The 17,569-nt window shown below is 38.1% G+C and overlaps 1 protein-coding gene across 1 annotated transcript; it reads left to right on the top strand.

Moving 5' to 3' along the window:
• The first annotated feature begins 2,037 nt into the window (after positions 1-2,037).
• On the top strand, positions 2,038-17,482 carry LOC139147996 (prelamin-A/C-like). The gene is made up of 9 exons (XM_070719252.1): positions 2,038-2,283; positions 5,721-5,905; positions 6,244-6,526; positions 9,248-9,433; positions 9,795-9,920; positions 12,686-12,900; positions 13,387-13,547; positions 14,374-14,536; positions 15,288-17,482. Exons 1-9 carry the CDS (start codon positions 2,089-2,091, stop codon positions 15,382-15,384), a joined length of 1,611 nt encoding a protein of 536 aa, XP_070575353.1. The 5' UTR covers positions 2,038-2,088; the 3' UTR covers positions 15,385-17,482.
• Positions 17,483-17,569: the final 87 nt, after the last annotated feature.

The raw sequence follows: 17,569 nt of genomic DNA on the forward strand, positions 1-17,569 counted from the left end.
ATAAAAGGTGCTGTACGGAACATACAATTGCACACAACTGCAGTGTTTGGTTGCCAACCACCGTTGCTATCCATGGGTGATCAGCGGTCAGACCACGTACCCTGTTGACCTACGGTTAGCCTTAGGCCCTTCACTACAGACCAATCAAGGGTGTCTAAGATAGCGTCTGCACACAGTCATTCGCTTATACCTTGAATGTTCTTGTGATGTAAAATTACAATCTGAAATATTGAAAAAGGCTGACTCATTATGGAAGAATTCGTTTTTCCAAAAAGTTTATCTCCGTCAGGTAATCCTGTTGAGCCGAGAAACAGTCACGCAACAGACAGACCATGCAATTTCGTTCATGGTTGTCAAAGCACCGACAGTAGCAGGAAGCACAACACTCTCTCTCTCTCTTCTCTCTCTCTCTCTCTCTCTCTCTCTCCTCTCTCTCTCTCTCTCTCTCTCTCTCTCTCTCTCTCTCTCTCTCTCTCTTTTCCAGGAAAACGTACAGATGAAGTGAGCCTCCAAACGTAGCTATTTTTAAAACTCGGACAACCAACGAAAGGTACGAAAGGTACCTAGGTATTACATATGATCCAAGACTGCGTTTGTATTTTGTGTATCGGTGCCTCATTCTGAGAGATTGCAATTGAATTCTGTCATGTTAGTACCTGGTACCAGAATGGTTTTGTTTGGTTTTATTTTGTTTGTTATTTTTTGTGTAAACAGTTTGCCGGCTTGATCAAGAAACCGAGTTTTCGTGAACCTTGGCACCGTACGAACCGTAAATGTACAGATAGTTTGTAGAAGAGTCATAGTTTGAAGACACAAAATTGTCCACGATTAACGCGTCGCAAACAGCTTGCACATTGCACAAAAAGTTAAAAATAGCCGAAATTCTAAAGTTCAAAAATAGTTTGCCATTGCTATAATATCAATTTGACACTAAACGTTTATTCATTAACATTTCACATTTCACATTGTTGCTGATTTGCTGCTCTATATCACAGACATGCTTTCACTGTTGATAGCTAAGGTTATTCCCGGGAGGTAAACCAACTAGCACAGAATTATTACCGGTTATGCGAAAAACAATGCCAGTGATCCTCAACAAAAGAATTTATTTATTTATTTATTTATTTATTTATTTATTTATTTATTTATTTTATTTATTTATTTATTTATTTATTTATTTATTTATTTATTTATTTATTATTTATTTATTATTTATTTGTTTATTTGTTTATTTATTTATCTATTATTTATTTTATTTATTTTTTATTTTTATTTGTTTGTTTATTATTTATTTATTTATTTATTTGCAAGAAGGCTATTCCGGCCCTTTCATCGTTCCCTTTATGAGCATTCATTGCTGACAAACAAGATTTCTTCGTTTCGGGATAGAGGGCGCTCCCTAACATCAAATTTCTCAGACCTTGTTCCCCTGGCGGTGGGTTGGCTTTCAACCTCTTTAAACAGCCTGATTGGTGCAACGCGGGGCACATCGACGTGACATCATGAATAGATCATTCTTTGTCTGTGTTTCCCTTTTTTGTTTCTTCAGTGGACGTTAGCAACGGAGAAATATGACTAAGCGCTTCATGCTAGCCCGTTTTGTCTGTACCTAGGATCAGGCTCTCATAACACCTTTGCAGGCGCTTCGAACATTATTCGGTGCAATACTCTGGAAGGAAAGTGCTTACACACTTTCTCGGTAAGCTGTCACAGCCTGAAAGTGTTTTATATTTACCTAAGTTATATTCAGCAATAAGTTGTCGATCAATTTTTCGAAAAATATTTAATTCGATCGCAAGCAGTCTATCTTTCGTTTACTTTCAATCATTTTTTCATGTGTTGTTTTCGAGCCATCACACTATCTGGCTTGCACCTTCCACAGTCCTTCTGTATACCGTGATTTCTAATTCGATGTGCATTATTCGCGGTAGAGTACGATACATGTGTGCATTGTTTTTTGGCAAGTGCCCTTGGGACAGGTGCAGCTTGAAGCCTGGTCACTGCCTCAACACTTTCACATTTTGTGTGTTCTTACAGAATAACAAAGCGTAGGACAACTGTGGGCCATAGCGTCGATACTGGACAGCCATGACCGCCAGGCACGTGTCCTCGGTTCAGGTCGGCCCATCGGCCACACTCGGCGACGGCCGTGTTGTCAGCTATTCGTGGTCGTCTGGTAGTATGAGTCGCCAGCCGGAGAGAGCTGAGCTACAGGGCCTCCGTGAGAAGTTTGCCGCCTATTTGCAGAAAGTTAGCGCTCTGAAGAATCAAGCCGGTGTAGAGGTGAGATAAATTTGAACCACGTTTGAGAGACCAGTGCTGACACCTGCCTACTTTACAGTGATACGGATGACCTTAAGACTGTGTACGCGTGACAACTCTAGCTCAAACTTTTTCCTATGAAATTATAAACCACTCTCTTTCTAAAAATCGGGTTCACCATGCAAACTTTAAGTACTAGATATCTTACAGGAAGGTTAATGGACGTAAAAAATATCGATTAAAACACCGGAATCCCAATAGAAGGTCGACCGGCGGCTGCAATTCAGCGGTGACATTTACTGCGTTTTTACGATCGCGCTTTTTTTAAAGTTTTTTAATAGTTATCTTTATTAGAGCGCTTCGAGAACCTCTCATGATCATTTAATGAGTCGTTTTGTTAGCGTGTTTTCTGTCCGTGCCATTTTATGAGCTGTTTTATACCATTTTAATGAGGTTATGACAGTATAAGGAGAGGAGTAATTTTGGTAGTCTGAGCTCACCCCTTCATCCATAGCGGGCGCTTCTGTGTGAGAGTTGTCAGTATGTCGCTTATAGACAAAGGAGTAGACTATTGTTTTACTTTGAAGACTGAGGGTCTATACTCAGTGAATGCATGTCGCTCGATCGCCTATCGCTTGGAGTCCCCCTTCCGGCGACAACGAACTGTAATAGAGAAACAAAACACTAAACATTTATTACCACCATTTGTAAAACAAATGGCTGCCATTCTCATGTTTACTTTATGGAGAGTAGTTAAATTTATGTTTTTTAACGAAAAAAAAGACGATGGAAATCTTGTTTGCTTCAAGAACTTGAATTTGAGTCCACACGAAGATCTCGAGAGTACAAACTAAGTGTTGTAAAAATTTCGGAGTCCGAATATCTGTCACAGAGGCGCATTGTGCCTAAATAGGCAAATAAAAGGAGAGTTGTATTCAGGGGCAAAATATTTTCTGTGAAGAGCAAACTGTAGTCTGTGTAGTTTTAAAAAGTACAGCTCCTCTCCACGTTAAGGCGTTGGATGTATTCGTTTGGCATACTTGGATGGGTAGAGATGTTGAGAAGTTAGATTTGAGTAGGAAGTTCGTTGCTCGCTGGGTTTGTGTTAGCAGTGAATGGGTGAATCAGTGGTTGGGTGTCGACGGGGAAAAGAACGCCCGCTGCAGTCCGTGATGAGTGTGTCCTGATGATGGGCGGACAAATGTCGAACACTGCAGAGGGGTGAACTTGTGAGAGGACTAACGCCTGTAGCGGCATGCAAGAAATCTGACACAAAGTAAACGTTCAAGGACAGAAAACCAAGTGATTCTTATTTCTGTATTACTTTTTGAACCATTTACTGCGTTAAATACCTGTTCAAAGACATTTAAAGTACAATGTGCCACGGAGACAGATATTCGGACTCTGACTCAAATCTTTCCGAAGCTTTTCTGGTCTTTTCTTTTGAAGGCTTATTTTAAAACTCTTATTATGAGAGACATTTTAACAGTCTTAGATAGTTTCTTTCATAATCGAAATTATATTTTCCCTATAGGGTTAACACAGGGATTGCGGTAATGCCGGGTTTCAGTAGTACAAAACTTCTTTCCACGTTCGCCCCTGATTTTTATTCTTTGTTCCGTAAGAGAATGGTTTAAAGTTTCATACAGGAAAGTTTGAGCAAAAGTTTAAGTCTTTAGGTGATCTACATAAATTTAAATGGTGACAGTGTGGAAAATTCAAGGGGGCATCTGCCCCCCCCCCCCCCCGCAGGCTACGGCCCTGTATGTCATGGATCGTTAACGCTTCCTGCAATTTATCCACTTTAACATAACCAAATCATTCAAAAATAAGGTTTTGTTTGTTTACAAGAATGGCGTGATAATTTTAAAAGTTTGTAATTTTGACCTTCTTCACTATATCAGCGTCATTTGCCCATTTCACACTCTACAGAATGTTGAAATGCCCAGTGTTTAGTTGAAACATTTAGCCTGTTCATAATATATTCAAACAACAACATTTCAGTCTGGATTGAAATGCAATTTAAGTAAATAAACGCTATCTTTTCATGGTTTATGTTAATAAACTGAATAATAACCATTTCAACGCGCTTCGGAAGTAAAAAAGGGCAGTTTGTCTACAAATGTTGTCAAACGTCATAGCTACAATCCTTTTAATTTTGAGAATATACATATCTGCAGCTTTTAATGCTTGTTCCAAATATCTGTCTATCCGTTCAGTTCTGTCTGGTAACATACTGAAATGATATGCATTCAAATTTGAACACGGGTGGCTACATTTTAAACAAGTCTTACGTCCGCCAATTTTACAGTGCAGACAGACACACATAACAAGTTACTTTTGCTAATGAAAGGGTCAGTATCTGTGACTTTTGATTTTTTTTTTCACACTTTTTGTGCCAAATGTCCAGTAGTTCATTGTTCTATTCCCAAAAGCGTGTTAAGATGCACAGTACTCAGCTTGTCAACTCGGCCAGTACATGCGTAGACTGTATTGTTATTGTTGACATTGTCACGTGAATTCTGCTCCGGACCAGAATCAAATGTAAACAATGGCAGCGCATTATACAGGTGTAGACGCAGTGGTGAATAAATATATATTAAGTATTCCAACGTGGTTTGGGGAAAAGAACAAGAAATTACTGTTGACATTTAAACACAAATAATGAAAAGTACCGATTGAAAGTTACAGCTATTGGCCTTTTATGGTAGAAAGCCCTTTCGGGGACAGATACTGAATTGAGACTTTCAAACTTGTAACGTTTTTTGTAGTCAACCTAGGGTTCATTTTGAAGCTAAATTATATAAAATTTGAAAAAAAAAATGATTTTCCGCATAGAGTTAACACAGATTGTAGCGGCCACTTTAAATTTCAAGCATCGGTAAATCTTTGGTTATCTGTTTCGCTACAAGGTCACTCCATCAAAGATTAATTGTGTTCGCTAGTACTAAACTTCGCACGGTGACAATATTCTGGTTTTCGAAAGGGAGTGCTTTAAAGTTTTCTTATAGAAAGTTTGAAAAAACAAAAAAAAAACAAATATATATATATATATATATATATATATATATATATATATATATATATGTGTGTGTGTGTGTGTGTGTGTGTGTGTGTGTGTGTGTGTGTAAAGTGACTAGTTTGGTGAACTCATGTAATGTTGTAATGTTCGAGTCAGCTTTACTTCCAATCCCGAGGACGATCGATCAGCAACATTTCGGCACGACTAGCGTACCTTTGTCAAGCCGATATTACAGTCAGCACGAATTACTGGGCGTATGATATATATATATATATATATATATATATATATATATATATATATATATATATATATATATATATATATATTATATATATATATATATATAATAGGTCTGTCAATTTCGAGGCGTGTATTATATTATATTTACATCTTTGACGACTGGTGTTTAATCCCATAATAATTGTTTCTGCAGACGGAATCTTCCTTTTTGCTTACCGCCATGACAAATTTAGAGAAGGAGATAGGGGTCATCAAGGGCATGTACGAAAAAGAACTGGACAATCTGAGGAGAGAGCTAGAGGCGGCAGTCGTCGACCGGCAGAAATATATGCTATCTGCGCAGAGCAGCTCAGCAGCTTTGGCCGAACTTCAAGGCAGGTAAGGGACTGTGAATTGAAACCAGTTGACTGGAATTTTGAAATATTAATGGTAGGGATATTGAGAGCTTAATTATATGAATTCAAGCCATCTGTGTCTTTCAACGTTCGATAATTAAAGTTTCATAGTCACTTGTGCTTACACAGGTCACCTTGGCAAGTATATAGGAGACAGTGCGTACATAATTAGTAAGAAATACATATTTACAAATCTTACCCTTGACAAATTAAATGCAGAACTATTTTAAACGTAATATTTGAATGATTTTATGTTCCGTTGAAAAGTACAAGTCTCAAATTATGCCTGTCATTCGTTTTCATAACATTTGCATACTACAGATCCAGAGAGGACCAAAATCAATCTGCTGTCTTGACTGAAGAATTGGCCAGCGTCAGGAACCTGTTATCGACACGGGACGCAGAGCTGAACCAAATGACAGCACAGTTCAAGGATCTCAGCCAGCGATTGTCAATTCTGCAGAGAGACTACCAATCCATGAGCGCGGACTACGACGGCTTGAAAGCCACCTACGGGGAAGTACAGCTCGCCCTTGCAACCGCACAGGAAACCATTGCAAGTCTGCATGGGAAACTCGACTTCCAGAACAAGATATATGCCGAGGTATCACCAATTATATCCCAGATTTTAATATCTATGTGCTTCCCTGTTATTCTCATTGTTTATTTGTAATTTTATTTTTGTAATGCTTTGACCACTAAAGTGGATTTGGTTCCAGTAACTCAACGTATTCAAGTTTCGAAATCTGCGAAATTACGCAAACTTTTCGTTTATTCCACAAGCTGGTCGCACGATTCTATCCTAGCGTATTCTCCATGACATGCCAAAAAATGCTACTATTTGTTTTTTAACTGTCAGTCCTCAAACAGCTTACAGCACTGAAACATTTTGAATTTGTATCCAAACCAAAGTAAAGCAAAAACTCAGAATAAAACCTGGTGTTTCATCTTTACTCTGAAACACATATTAAAGGCCCATGAGCTGCAACTCTGCGAAATTTGTAAAACCTCAAGGTACTTCCAATATCCTCAGATATTCGTTGCAATCTGCAGATTGAACGATATAGTCATTAACTACGCCTCAACAACGTTTGCTTGTGGCAGAATAGGCAAGAAATAGAACAGATTTTTGTTCATTTTAAATATCCTGCCATTTTTAAAATCTTGCCATATTAGCATGTGAAAAATGGATAATTTTTGTCAAAGTGGATTGAATCTCTTTCCCGTCTTTCAGTGGGTTGCACCATGTTGTATTTGTAAAGATTCAAATGTGTACAAACACCACTTACGCTGTTTATCATGTAGCTGCACGGAGGCGGCCACATTTAGGTGATGCGCCCGTTTATTATTTGTCTTACTGAAACCTCCTTGTGCAGTCCAACTCAGTGGATAATTATACTTGAGTAAACATCTCTCTATAAGAATATTTCTATGAACTTATTTTAATCTAAATATGAAAATTATGCCAAAAGTTGCAGCCCATGTGCCTTTAAAGGCGCGTACACTTTTCTCTTCAGTGTGAGTAGGGTTTTGCGGTGTCGTGTGTGGTGTGCATGTCACTATTCTTTTTCATGCGAAAATGAAAGACTAATGTGCGTGGCAGTTTGCCATACAGTGCAATCATACAACGCACCACAGCGCTGTCCCCCGACGTTATAAGCCGTGGGCTAGAGTGGGTCTACATGCATCCCCCCCCCCCCAGGATAACAAACCTGTATTTTGCAAAAGCCTTGGGATCCCTAGAATACGAAATGCAATTTTAACAGAAAAAATATAGGGATGCAATAGCTACGGTCATGTTTTAAAGGGTACCGCAAAATCACGATTTTGCGACCCACATGCATTTTCGTCAAATCTGTCTATTGTAAGTCATCTGCTAAGCTTATTTTTTAACATAACCTCACTTGTTTGGTATCATTAGAAAGGCAATTTATTCTTCTCTAAGATGACATATTGTACTATGCAGTATTTTCTACAGTTTTTGTGAAAAAAGACCTAAACTTAACCCATACCCCAAAGTTTAACACCGCAAATTACAGTAAATCTCAAATTCTACCGATTTTTAGCTAGACATAATAAAACATGCAATGTTTTGTATGAAATCGGTTTTATTTGGTACAGGGACATGTTAGAAATGTGAAATAGACTTTTAACAGAAAAATATTGGGATTCTATAGCTGTTACAGTCATGTTTTGAAGGGTACTGTAAAGTCACGATTTTGCGACCCGTGAGCATTTTTTTTTGTTAAACCAGTCTTCTTGTCAGTCATCTACTTAGCCTAACTTATACACTACCTGGCTTGTGGGGTATCATTATGAGGACGATTTATTTCTCGTTAAGATGACATATTGTAATATGCAATGTCCTCCATAGTTTTCATAAAATAGGGTCAAACTTTACCCCATACCCCAAAAATTCAAATCGCAAATTACGGCTTATCTTAATTCTACCAATATTTGCTACACATAATACAAAAGACAATTCTTGTATGAAATCTAATTTGTTTGTTTGTTACAAAAGTATGTCTCAAATATGAAATTGACTTTTAACAGGAATATAATATGATTGAGTAGCCATTTAGATCATATTGGAAAGGTACCCAGGTATCATGATGGCAAATTTCCTGAAACACATACACTTGCCATATATAGGTTCCCCTCCAAAAATGATCCAAATGGCTACTAAATCATATTATCTTCCCTTTAAAAGTTTATTTCATATTTGAGACATACTTTTGTAACAAACAAACAAATTAGATTTCATACAAGAATTGTCTTTTGTATTATGTGTAGCAAAAATTGGTAGAATTAAGATAATATACTTTAAGATGATATACTTTTGTAACAAAAACACAGATGTCATACTTTGCATACAAGCAATGCCTTTTGTATAAAAAGTTAATAAATTGTAAAAATTTGGTAGAGTTTCAGATTCGCTGTTATTTGCTGTGTACACCTTGGGGTATGGGGTAAACTTTGGTCCCATTTCATAAAACCTAAACAAAATATTACATATTACAATATATCGTTTTAGAGACTAGTAAATTACTAATAATATCAAACTCATGAGCAGCATAGGGATCCCAAGGGTTCTGAAAAATACAGGTTTGTTATCCTGTTGGGGTGCACGTAGACCCCTTCTAGCCCACGGACTATTACAACCGTTCACGTACTCACCACACGGAGTCGTGCGAGCGCCCTCAAGGACAAACCAAAGAAAAAACCCGATATCAGTATCACTGTGACTCAGAGAGAAAGTTTGTCAACAAACCGATCGCACCAAGTTCTGATTTCTTCAATTGGGTCATTGATTCGACTCTCCTAGGAAATCGCCGAACTGAAAGATCGTCTGCAAGCCGAATCTCAACAGCTCATAGAGTTTGAAACCAAGGCGAGACAGCGACCTCAGGCGACGGACAACATCAACTCCATTTTGGCGAAATTCCGGGAAAAAACAGAAGCTGAACTGCAACAGTACAAAGTGGAGTCCGAGTCCAGATACACACAGAATGTAAGTTATATTTTGACTACATTGCAAAAATTCATTTCACTTTTATCCTTGACGTTGCTTTGTTTGGTCATGACCATTGATTCATTTACACGTTGGTTTCATTTATCATGTCTAAAACAGGGGTCGAATATATGCATGATCACCCATTCATTCAGTATCTTTTGACATGTCAAACAATATAAGTAGTATCTCGTATCAAACAAAATTCATTAAAAAATTGGCGAGTTTATCCCTTTAAGATGAGCGAGAACCGTAGCTTTTTTAAGTCGACCATCTCCTATAATATTGAATTAAAACTTCCATATCCCACGTGACCAGTATCAGTCGTGCATTCTCAGTTCTTTGATTTTACTGTGTACAGTTAGACGAGTTGCAAGTTCTGATCGACCAATATGCGGCGAACCTTGCCAAGGCAACAGAGGACAATAGAATTTTGAGTGGTTACATCGAAGATTACAAGACTCAACTTTCGTCCCTACAAGCCAAGGTAAGAGTTTTCTCCCAGGCGCTTTTTTGGCGGGGGTGTTTCTATTAGATTTAATATGATAAGCATGTTGCAATGCGATCAGAATGCACAGACTACAGAATGTACTCGTTGAAAGAGAGATCAACAACAAAGGTCATCTTTATGCAAATATTTCTACGCCTATCGTAGAAAATTTCTTGTATCTGTCGGAAATATGTGCTATAACAAGGAGCTAACACACTTCAAACGTTGGCGAACAGCGAGGGCTTGAATTCACATCACACGAGACGAACGTATCTTCTTGTCATAGTTAATGTTGAGAAGATAATTAATGATAGTGTGCCGCCTGACATTCAGAATCTTTTTGCATCAATATGGGAATTTCTGGAGATTTCTTTGCATTAGCCCTACATATCGGTACGTGTGTGATACATGGGATTCCCTGTCATCAGACGCAACTGCCATCGGTTATTCGCGCATCGACATCGCCCAAGAGAGGCGTTGTTCATGACCATAGCAACCACTATAAGGGGCGCCCTAAGGGGCCTGTGACCCTGTAGAAAGAGTAGAAAAACTAGATATCTGGAAACACAGCTATCATTTCTGTTTTTAAAAAGTGGTAACTGAATGGATAATTGGGGACAATTATTCATTCAGTCTACATGTATTAACGGTATTTCGAGTTTGACTTTCCAAGAATGTATGTATGATTGTGATGCAGTTTGCCTTGTTTATTGCTGACGTGACGTTTCAAATATATATATATATATATATATATATATATATATATATATATATATATATATATATCGAAGTGTACAGATGTCCTCGTGGGAAATTATAGTGCTCAATGTGGAAAGCAGAGCATTATAAATAACAACACAAATTACTTCAAGTACAAAGTAATAATATCTGTTACTTAAGTTTCATGTATCCTGCAATCTTCAGACAGATTTTCCTGTCTGAAGATTGCAGGATGCATGAAACTTAAGTAACAGGTATTGTTATTTTGTACTTGAAGTAATTCTGTGTTATTATATATATATATATATATATATATATATATATATATATATATATATATAATATATATATATATATATATATATCGAAGTATACAGATGTCCTCGAGGGAAATTACAGTGCTCAATGCAAAAAGCAGAGCGTTATAAATAAATAAACAGATTACTTCAAGTACAAAGTAATGAAATCTATTACTTAAGTTTCATGCATCTTGCAATCCTCAGATATATATATATATATATATATATTATATATATATTATATATATATATATATATATATGAATACATACACACACATACTGTACAGAGTTTGCGTTTACGCAAAAATCGTGCGTATTTACGCATTGAAATTGACTCTCTACGCATTTTTTTCATCGTTATGCGTTTTCTATACGCAAAGGATAATACCGAAAGCACTCCCCACGACTGAGCTTAGGCGACAACCAGACGAAATTTGTTGCAACACATTTCTGTAAATCACTCATTTTGTGTGGAGAGTTTCGAATTCTCTGGGCGTTGTCTCAAAAATCGGCATCGTAGTCCACACGTTATCACGTTAGGCACGTTATCATGTCAGCTGTGCCTATGAATTACGTTGCTAATTTTCAGGCGAGCGATAGTTTCTGAAAGTGAGTGATTGACAGAAATGTTGCGACAAATTATATAAATGCCAACCGTGCACGATCATCGCGTCTCGCTGTTCCCAAATTTTGATCAAGCACACATGCAGCATGGCGTCGAAGCAGATAAATCTGTTTGAATTTCTTTCAACTTTGCTCTACGAGTCCGTGAAAAAAATGATTCATTGGTAGAGCTCGTCGGAATCCCGATAAATTTTGAACACTGCAGAAGTATCTGGATGGTAACTGGTCGTTCAGGCACCAAGTTGTTTCGGCCCAAGTCGTTTCGGCCTCTCAATTTCCGGTCCCAAGTCACTTCGGCACGGCAACCCAAGACGTTTCGGCATCTGTGTTTCGATTTTTTTTCAAACTATTAGTAATTGACTGATCCGTCATATTCGTAAGCGTGACCTTTGCGTTCTGACCAGTACTTTATGTGCATTTTGTGTGAATTTTGCCGTGCTGTTTCCTCATCGCTTTCAACTTTTTCCGTGTCGGCGGCTATTGATATCGATAAACTTGTGTCATAGATTTGAAAATGATATGAAGTTTTTTCTTACGGTCTCTTCCCATGTTCTCACAAAGATTAAGCATGTACGTGAATGTTAGTTGACACTATACTTTTTAGTACTTTGATTTGTAACATTACGCTCCAGCACTAGTTCCCACAGGTAGCCTTCAGCGGTGTCGAAACGTCTTGGGTTGCGGTGCCGAAATGACTCTGACTTGGGGCCTGAAATTGGAAGACCGAAACGTCTTGGGCCGAAACGACTTGGTGCCGAAACGCCCAGATACCGTCTGGATAAGCTGCCATAACTCTAACTTTTGGTTGCCCGACGTGTTGTGACGGTTGCATGTATACCCTTCGCTGTTACGTTTCAACATTGTTCAAGTTGTTCGTTAAACTGTTTTCATTAAAATAATGTTACATCATACAATCCGAATATGTAGTGTAGGTTTATTCAACGGCACATTGTATTTTGCTGTCAGTTTTTTCATCAATCGAGTGCGGAAGTGAATTACGCACTCAAATCCAGCCATTACGCAATTTTTGCAGACTAATGCGTATGCCGTACGCGAGGAGAAAAAAGTCACCGCGAACACTGATACATATGTGTAATGTGCCATTTCTTCAACTCAGATTCGAAGTCTCGAGTCTGAAAACAGCGCCCTCAGCCAGAATGTCCAGCAGGAGCGTGACAAATCTTCAGCCCAGGTCAGGGCATTGGAAAGCAAAGTTGAGGAACTTCAACGGACACTGATTGTCAAACTCAAAGAAATTGGAAATGGACTGGATCAGCCTCTATGGTCTGAAATCGAGGCTTTGAAGGCACTGATCACCGACGAAGACAATAAGTATGTTGGGTTTATGGTATTTTTGAGAATAGTAAGTCTTTGGTGGTTGTGAATGTCTTTTTAAATCTGACCACGCTATTGACACCAGTTCCCCACCGTCACGTCATAGCAATTTATGTCGTTGAAGTTCTCAGTAATAACGACTTAATTGCGATTTATTTTGTCTGAACTACTCGAACACAATGTGTACGAACAGTAACAATATTGCTTCCTGGCATGAATCTTAAACCTCGTCCACAGCCAAATTTAATCATCACTCCGTGGAAACGTATATCAGAGGCTTCAACAGCGCAACACGAGAGTCAGATTCGAGGAAAGGCAATTTAAAATACACTGTCGTTCAAATACCATTTTAGGTACTTATACAACAGTAGCATACATTACTTGTCTATCATATTTACTGTATTGGTTTCTCATTATTTCAAAACTAATGGCTTGGGTCGGGAGGGCGATGTTTTACCTATATGGACGTTCCTATCTCCCCAGACTGCAAAGCATGCTGACGTCACAACAGTACACTTCCAGAGTTTCGTCATTCGGCCAGGGAGGGTCAAAATCCAGATACCTCTCGACCGTGACCATGCCTATGATATCGGATGCAAGCACAGGATATTCCAGGCACATTGTCGGGATGACCCACGCTAGAGGTAAATATCCTTTTCACATTTGGGTTAGGGGAATGCAATTCAACAATTTAAAATCTTGCCCAAATCTTGTCTTGTTTTTGACAGTATCGATGCATTTAGGAAAAAATTACACAAAACAAAAAGACCTTGCATAGCTTGTAGAGATTATAATTTAGGCATAGGGGTATTCATATGTCTGTCACTAGGGGTGGGGGCGGGGAAGGGGTGTCCTGATCGCAGCACAGGTTTCTTGTTGCTGTTGTCACTTTATTTTATACTTTGGAGTATAAAACGGCCAATAAAGATTTGTACCACCAACTGTGAGGCGCCGAAGTAGCCCATTCTACTGTGCTAAATGCCCGGGGCTAAATTATTGACTCTTAGCCGAAACGATGGATGACTGGCACTCAAACTGATTACGACTGGAGCAACAATGTTGTCAAAATTCCTGACCTGACTATGTTGTTGACCGTTACACTTGTTTTGCTTTATTGACGATGAGTCGCGTTACTTTGTTAACTTTTTTGCGGATAAACTATCTCTCAAATGATTGATAATCTGTCACTCATGTTGACAGTACTACATACCATATTAAAGCAATATTACAGTCACCTGTGGTCTATTCCGCTCTGCGTCTATACACCGCAAACCTCCATACGCCCCATAGACATGTTTACATATACCTATAGGTTCTTCTCAGGCTTATGCACACACGTCTATGGGGTGCATAGACGATGAGCGGAATAGACCACAGGTGACTGTGGCAATACTGAAAGTTCCACTTCTCGTTTCATTTGATTTTGATATTTTTCTCTACCGCCTCTCTTTCTTATCTTATTCTTTCCAGTGCCGCTGGTATCAACGCTGAAAGATTCGTCTCTCACGATTGCTAGGTCGAGCAATATCACTGGCCTAGCGGGCGCTACTTCCGGTTTGAAGCTTAGCACCGGAACTTCGAAGCTTGCAGCGAACTCAAAACCGGATATCAAAACGACTACTTCGACAAAGAGGTGAGCACATTCCAATCCGATTATTTCTTACTGGCGTCATTTTCTCTGACTAAAGGAATGCACGCTGAAGTTGGGCAAAATTTATTTTATTTCTTTCTTCTAATAAGTCTGCAAAGTTGACAATGGGGAATGTTATACCTGTTCATATTCAGTGTAGTCAGCCTTAATATTCAGTCAAATTACAGAAGGTCATTAAATATGCAAATTAGGTAACAATGACTATACGAAACTCACCATGTTGCCGGCATAAGTAAATCTAAGTATTACCAGTGTACCTCAGAAGTCTGATCAAATGCACTGCATTCAGTTTTGATGTCTTGCCTAATTACGCATTAAATCGCAATTATATAAGATATGTCACATTAATAAATCTTAGAATTCTCGCACGAATAAAATTTAAATAGAGCCATTTATTAATTTTGCATTAAAGCCACTGGTGACATTCGTGAACCGGGGCGACAACACGCAATTACCTTCTACATGTCTTTCACAGCCATTTAAGTTAATTGAAGAAAAAATACAATTTATCAATATACCACAGTAGAGAATATAGATTAGTTATCCTGGTCTATGAAATGACGCTGTAATGCTGCTTATTCTCTACCTTATTCCGAAAGTTATTTCCCTCAATAAAGGCAAGGCTGTAGTACTTCAATGCTTTAATTTCTGCTGTAAGGGCTGTTGAAAAGGGGACTCTTTTCCTGTATTCACGGCACTGGCTTACCCAGCATGCTCTGCTTCTTCCACACAGGTCTGGCGTCATTTCCGGTAGCAACCCTAACCAACTACAAACGGGCTACATCCGAATGTTGCCAAGGTTAACTACTTCTCTGTCACCCAAACGCTAATTCAAATATCTATGCTAATGGTATGGTCTGCAAGACGAGAACGTGCATTGTGTATTTTCCTGTTTTGGTCGATTTTTTCCTTTTCGTTTTGTGCGTTATTTACAGTCGGATAAATCTCGTGTGTGATTACTTTTTTGCCGTTATTTTCCACGAAAGTGGAGCAATAATACATGTCATAGTAGCTCATTCTTTCTCGTTTCAAATAAACAATGAGTGTTTATTTCAAATCACTGTGAAGAACAAAATATTTGTGCATTTTTTCCAATTTCGCTACTTTTAAGGTAGAATGCGCCTCGGGGACAGATATTCAGACTCTCAAACGTTTATTATAGTTTTAGCATTTGGTCTACAACATTTGGAGTTAATTTTGAAACTTATCGAGTAAGTATAATTTTCACGGCCTTATACTTGCAGAAGTCGAAAATTTATTTTCCCCATAGAGTTAACACAGGAATGAATTTCAAGTGTCGGTAAATATAGGGTAATTTGTTTCTCTAGTACAAGAATTTGCATGATGACCCCTGATTATTATTTCTTATTTTGAAAGGGAACAGGTTAAAGGTTTCCTCACGCAAAGTTTGATCAAAAGCTATGTTTTTCAGTATCCAGGCCCGTACTACCTTAAATCCTAGATTCATATAGCTCCATTGAAGTGGACCATCTGATATCGGGAGGGGGGCTTGGAATATTTGAGGGGGGGTCGGAGAGGTTGCCTTGAGAAATCCAGCCAAGAATGGCAGAGAGAAAAATAAAAATAAAAATAATGTAAATGTATATTTTCAGCGCTCAAAACCAATAGCCATATCCTGAATTTGAACTAATGTATCCCGTAAACGTTTGAAATATTGGAAATCCCAAACATTCCTGCAGCATAAAAATATGCTGCATTTTAATTTTTTGCATTAATTTTCATTTCTTTGCACTAAGTGGTGAAAAAAGTATAATTTTTTCCTGTTTAGATAATCACTTGTCTCGCTTTACAATGTAGTAATGGGAAATCATTTCGTGTCTGATATATTTTGATTCTTCATGAAAACTCTGTTAAAAACACTCAAAATGACCACCAAATAACCCCATTTTAATAAAAAAAAATTCCAAATTTTCTGTATCAGAAGGGGGACATATCCTCTTAACTACCCCTCGATTAATTTCGTCGTTTCAGTATACCATTGCCTCTTTGCAGTCTTTCAAATCCTTAGTCGGTTTGTGCCACATACTTTTAGCCTACGACCTAGAACAAACTCAATCACTAACTGTGGTAGTGGGTTTCTTACAGATTGAGGCCTCAATGACGTCTTGTTTGTGTCCATCAGTAATTTTTCTGTAGTAAAGGATGCTCCTATTTTCCTTTCAACTTTACAGCTTCCTGAAACAGAAGCTGTTTGCCTATATAGTTCCATGTAAACTTTGGGCTGCTTAACATTTCTTTCCTTATATAGTTTTGTCATGTCATATGAAGTAAAGCATCGTAACAAAAGAAACACAAATATTACAATTTCAGCGCGCGTATGTCCACGAAAAAAAGATAGGGGAAATTGGAAAAATTCAAGAATTCAATTATTAGAAAAAATAATTCCAGCTGATGCAGGGAGAGAAAAAAAATAATGATCAAGAGTCAATCTTCCAAGCCCTCCCCCAATATAAAATGGTCCACCCCTTAGACTGAGAGCTCCAAACCAAACAACGGTCCGTTCAATCAACACTAAATGTTAGACCATTATTTTACAACATGAGCATGATACTGTGTGCCTTACTTCAGACTTGAAAACATGGATTTGGAAGTGTGTAGACATTAATAACAACTAATACAACCATTAAATAAAAATATCAATAAATAAAGTCATTCTTGATTTATGACAATGACTGGAAATTGTAGGCGTGCTTGTGTGAAGCTGTTTGCAGTAATTAAGATGGTATAGTAGTCGGTTATTTTTCTTTTACAAACGCCCTCATTCATCTTCCCAGCGAAAGTTGAAATACCAAATATAAGTTTTGCCAACACCGAAAAATGAAACCTAGTCTTTGTCGAAATTAATTTGTCAGCAATAAGAATACACATTGCACGTGTACAGAGTGTGTCGTTGACAATTTTACGAGTGATTGTTATGGATGTTTGACAATATGCTGTATGTTATCAACACTTTTTTTCCAAGGTGAGGCACGATATGCATATCGTGCCTCACCT

The sequence above is a fragment of the Ptychodera flava genome, chromosome 13 (genome assembly GCF_041260155.1).
Source record: "Ptychodera flava strain L36383 chromosome 13, AS_Pfla_20210202, whole genome shotgun sequence".
Classification (NCBI taxonomy): domain Eukaryota; kingdom Metazoa; phylum Hemichordata; class Enteropneusta; family Ptychoderidae; genus Ptychodera; species Ptychodera flava.